Source organism: Cyclopterus lumpus, chromosome 4, assembly GCF_009769545.1.
Source record: "Cyclopterus lumpus isolate fCycLum1 chromosome 4, fCycLum1.pri, whole genome shotgun sequence".
Taxonomy (NCBI): Eukaryota; Metazoa; Chordata; class Actinopteri; order Perciformes; family Cyclopteridae; genus Cyclopterus; species Cyclopterus lumpus.
The window spans coordinates 5,527,477-5,533,017 of NC_046969.1; the positions used below are offsets into that span (position 1 = coordinate 5,527,477).

The 5,541-nt window shown below is 39.7% G+C and overlaps 1 protein-coding gene across 1 annotated transcript; it reads right to left on the reverse strand.

The window, feature by feature from the left end:
- Positions 1 to 1,432: 1,432 nt before the first annotated feature.
- LOC117729908 (G2/M phase-specific E3 ubiquitin-protein ligase-like) lies at positions 1,433 to 4,801 on the reverse strand. The gene is made up of 7 exons (XM_034531309.1): positions 4,597 to 4,801; positions 3,901 to 4,081; positions 3,671 to 3,754; positions 3,127 to 3,272; positions 2,613 to 2,854; positions 2,409 to 2,518; positions 1,433 to 1,789 (listed from the first exon to the last, which is right to left on the reverse strand). Exons 1-7 carry the CDS (start codon positions 4,785 to 4,787, stop codon positions 1,598 to 1,600), a joined length of 1,146 nt encoding a protein of 381 aa, XP_034387200.1. The 5' UTR covers positions 4,788 to 4,801; the 3' UTR covers positions 1,433 to 1,597.
- Positions 4,802 to 5,541: the final 740 nt, after the last annotated feature.

A 5,541-nucleotide genomic window follows, 5' to 3' on the forward strand; every position in this document is an offset into this window, starting at 1 on the left:
CTTAAATGTCTCTTACTGATAGCACTTTGTAGTTTAACTTTATTGAAGAAATTGTACTTGCTTGTTTCTTGTTGTTCTGAGTTTGGACTCATGGCTTAATGCACTTATTGTAAGTCGCTTTGGATAAAAGCGTCAGCTAAATGACATGTAATGTAATGTAATGTAATGTAACCCCAAAATGACCTGTTGCAACGACGACACCTGCCCCCACGACAACACCATCCCTCACGACGACACCTGCCCCTGTAAATTTCGTTGGAGATGTTAGCAATGGAATCATCATTGAACGTGTTGAAGAGGTATGTAAAACAGATGTTTTGTGAAGGCTTTTTAAGCAATACACACATGTTGGGTGAGGGAAATGACTTAAAGTCAAGTGGCTGTTCACATCAATTGTTTATTCATATCTGTAAAGAGTCTTTCGACAGTTTGAGCATAATACATCAAATGTTGTTGTACTCTAGTGTGTTGCGGTGATCTACAACCAATAGCTCAAAATGAGTATCTTGTTAGTAAAAGTATCTTGATTGCCCTCCAGGTGTTTAATCAAAAAGTTGTATTTATTTTTCAAAGACAGAGGTTTAGATTTTAGATTCAATCCCATCTTCTGCATCTTTGTCAAACTCCAGTCAACATGAGGATTTTTACTCCATAATCCCTGAAAGAATTGGATGTGCATTGAATGTGCAAAGTCGAATGGGAAGCTCAAACCAAGTAATCTGATCTGTCAAACGGTGTCCATATTTCCCATGCTCTGTAACTGGAGGAGCAGCTACCAGGAAACACTCTACCCTTTCACCATGAATAAGGAAACATCTCACATACAAAGTGTATGACGATTGAACCATGAAAAGGGGAAATTAATTGTCCATCAGATGTTGCTGATCAAAATGCACATGTTCGTTGAATATTAATATCTTTGCCTTGTATCATCAATATTAACTTAAGTGCATCTTCACCATAATATAAAAGCACTGCTTGTTCGTTGTGTGCTATAAAACAATGCCTTGAAATATTTCAGTCGAATCAAGGAAGTCTATCAGACATTCTGTGTGCAGGTTGATGAAATTAACACTAAAGTTAGCCCGGTATGTATCAGTCATTTCCTTCACAGCAAGGGTTTGCAGAATTTTTATTTGTATACATTTTGTTGGGCTTTACTTTCAGACTACATTAAATACTTTATGGTTTTGCTTTGTTGTAACACTAGATTTATGACAAGATTGGCATTCATGTTATGCCATTTAAAAAAATAATAATAAAAAAAGAGACATATCTATCCAAAGTGCTTCTTTGTATTTTTTAATAAATCCTTATTAAAGAAACCTGTTAAACATTTGATTTTAAAGCAAATATATATATATATATATATATATATATATATATATATATATATATATATATATATATATACACACACATACACACACACATCAATTGTCCAGATCTGCTTCAAAATGTGAAAATACAAGTATGTCAACTGAACATTTTTAATAAATTGCCATTCACTTTGTAAAACATTTCCTTATGTTCATATTTTACATTCATCTTTGAGCACCACAGTCAGTTTCTGCTGGACCTCAATAATCCATCCACTTCATGAACTTGTCACCACATCTATGAAGCCACCCTCTCCTTCTGGGTGGAAACATGTAAAGCCAAGGGCTTCACGCAGGGCTCTGCTTAGCAGCGCCAACAGGTCTGCAGCCCCTGCTGCTCCTCTCGGCAGGAAGAGCTCGAGAGTGCAGGTGGAGGAGTGAGGGAGCCGCTCACCTGATATGCTAGGATCCTGGAAAATTAATACAAGGCGAGGTAAATATGACAATAAAATGTATTTCGAATCTTCTGTGAAATTCAACTACAAAATAATACTTACTGTTTTATTTTAAATGACATTGAATTGACATTATTGCTAATATCACAAAGAATATTTTATTTATAAAAAACTTAGCCCTGTTTAGTATGAAATACATCATAATAAAACAAAAATGTTGAGTATCCTGTAAACAATTTGAATTGGATGGAAAAATATCCACATCCACACACACTTTTTCCAACCTCCTGATTATTTTGCATTTGAAAATGTATTTGCCATCTTTGTAAAATTGTCAGAAACATAAATAGTGCTTTTATCAATAAACTATTTGTGGCAGTCAAGTTTTAAAAGTCCTGAGCATACACGGGAGTCTAGGTACATAAGTCAGTGGTGCATGACCCGGAGCTGCAACAACTTGCAGACTTTGTATTCTTCCTTCCGTTAGCTGTTAAACTGTAACCCCACCTCTCTGGACAGGGTCCTGTTAATATTGGACCAGGGAGTACAACAGGGAGGGCAGTACTGCATGTCATTCATCAGGTTGTAGTATATAGCAGTGTGACAATGGCTAGCTTGAGAGATGGATACCAACCTGGGAGTAAAAACATAGGGAGATCAATTTGGGGAAACCGAGGGGAGGCAGATGATCATCTCCAGTGATGAAGGCGAGCAGGTCTTCAAAGGACAGATCTGCCTTACCATCTGATTTTGCACATGGAAAATCTTTAGTGAAAACTCATAGTAAACCCTGACACACCTTTTCACTCCCATCTTTCATGCATCCCTCAGTTCTTACCGCGGACCAGCGTAAGGACCGTTTCCCAGTGTCCAGCTGTGGCCTCCTCGGTGGCCCTCAGCTGGCTGTCTGGACGGCTGTAGCAGATGGTGAAAAGCTGTTTGAACTCTTCCAGGGTCAGAGGCTGCTGCCGGGTGCTCGTCATCACAGGCACAAACTCCTCCCAGTTGGACTGTGCCGTTTCCCACAATCCACCACAGCTGTTCAGACCCTCTGTGAACTGGGAGATCATACTGGCCACCCTAAAGGAGAGCAGATGTGATTGTTTCATTGGCTCACTAGGCTCTTTTTTTCCATTTCACACAAAATAAAATGAATGTCAGGACAGTTGACCTTGCTGCATCCATTAAGAGGACATGCAGTATTTTCATATATAAATAACTGGATACTCATACAAATGCAAGACTTAAAGACACAAGGCCAGTACTAAAATAAATGTACCAAAAGTTACACCATACTCCAAACCGGTGTGAACTACAAGTATATACGTATTTTCTGCGTCTGTGTGTCAAACCTGTAGTAGATGTAATGTTTGACCAGGCGGACGTAGATGGATGGTAGTTCCTCCGATTGTGCCAAATAGATTCCAGGGATCCCAGAGCTTGCAACCCAGTCACACAGACTGGGAGAAAGCAGCTTCACATCAGTACAACTATGCATCTACAAGGGGAGCAGAGGAGTATTAATATTGTGTGTGTATGCAAAACATGTTTGGTGTGCTCTGTATGTGCACGGCACGGCAGAGGTAAATTTTTTTATGAGTCGTGGCATTGACAGGAAACAAGGGTGTGGAAGGACAATGTCATGCAACAATGGTTTCCTGCTGGAAGCAAACCAGTTTGGTACATCTCTGTGGTGTTCTCTGTAGGTGGAACGGTGTCAATTCAAAACTAAAATATGTGGCTCAAACGCTCAAATAAACACTGGGTTAATTCACCATTTTGTTTTTCTCACCACTAATACAATTACAACTATGATATACAGTACATCAAATTAAATCACAGCAATCTAAAATTGATTGGACATAGTTTTTTAATTTCTTCAGTCCGAAGGTTTACCTGTTGCAGCCTGATTTGTGCTTCAGCATCAACAATGTCCCTCCAGTTGAACTCCTCCAAAGAAGGCTTCAGGCCACATACCAACTGTGACAATAAAATACAACACAATGACGAAGAGAATATCAATGTGCAAAAACAAGTCAACACAGCTGCTAGGTAGAATATACAATGCGTTTTGAATACTGTGATTTAGGAAACTTCCTGTCTCCATAAAAGCTAATGCACACTACCTGGAAGAGTGCAGGGTGTAGACAACGGGGTCCAGGCCCGCCCTGAGTCAGAGACCAGCCAATCAGAACGCCTGCTTCGTAATACTTCCTGTCTTCAAGCGCTTTAAGATCGTAGGTGAAGAACAGACGCCCAGGATGACCCTCAAACACAGAACTTTGCTGCAGCTCCAGCAAAGTCAATCTGTGAGAGAAGAGGTTAAAAAACGTCAGGGAACGAACATGTAATTCCTCTCCAAAACAACTTATTAGTGCTAAAGATCAATCAATTAGTCCAACAGAAAATTATTTGGCATTATTGTTATGACATCAGTACTGAATGGAACAATGTGTTGCTCTCCTTTGCTTTTTGTCATTGTAAATATTAATGATCAATATTCTCGTTTTGGTTTGTTGGTCAAACAGCACAACGCATCTGGGAAAGTGTGGTTTATATTTATTATTGTTGCAAAATAAAAATTTTAATGTTTGTTCTTCGTTTGTTACAGCCTTACAATGTGTGATGTTACGCACTTTTCTTCTTCAAATAATGTAAATCAACCAAAGAATAATATTTAAAAAAGGTATTACTTGGTTTTCAGTGCTCTTTAATAAACTGCATTCACTTGGAAAAGAAATGCTTCAGGAGGGTAGAAAACCAGAAAGTGTTGACAGCCGTTTATATATTTCACAGTCAATAATCATGATAATTATCACAACCTAAAGAATTCTCTGAGGGGTCCGTCATGGCCGTCAGTCTCCTCTCCACTGAAAGAGACGATGGGTGTCGTTCTGAAACAGAAGTCCGGACTCCTCACCACCTCCAGAGCGCTGTGGAGCGGGTCTTTCCTCCTCACCCGAACGCGGGTTTCTACGTCTTGATCCATGTTCTCCTGTCTGAACCGTCTCATGAGAGAGTCCAGGTTGTGTGTGAACTGCACACCATATAGAAAGGGTTAAAGGGGGTCTCTCTCCCTCTCCCTCTCCCTCCTCCCCCCCCCCCCCCCCCCCCCCACCCACCCACCTGCTGAGTGGCATAAACTCACCTCTGTGGTGCTGGGAGCACATTGTTGGGTCAGTTTTCCCAGTCGATTATCTTTGTTTGAGGAGCTCGCTGTCCTGTTCCGCAGACAAAACTCCTTCCTGGCAAAAGACAACCCACATTTATTTTTACATTCAGGGAATTCAATTATACGAGTCACCATTTATCATTTTTAAGCGTTTCTTCGCAGGTACAGCAACTGCTTTCTTACCGGTTCACCACAGGTGTCTCGCTTGCTGACCTCTGAGATGCTGCCTTTTGAGAGAAGAGTATTTAATTGTATGCACTTTTGAAATATGGATAAGTTCAATTAATGAGTTTAATTTAATACATTACTGAAAACTATATTGACATAAAAAGGGAATGCAAATGTAATAGTTGAAAAGATTAAAGTTAAATCCCGCTAAATGGGGAAACTATGCCACCTGTTGTTGTGAATATGTACTTGCGCTGAATAACAGACGCAAAGGACCCTGGGTAATCCTCAGAACAACGGAGGATTCACACATAGGTAACTTGCCTATGAATGTCTGCGGACAATATAGTGTTAGCTAATTGGGATGGTACATAAAAGTTGAGCTGGCTTTATTTGTTTGTATAGTAATTGTCTTGTATTATATTCA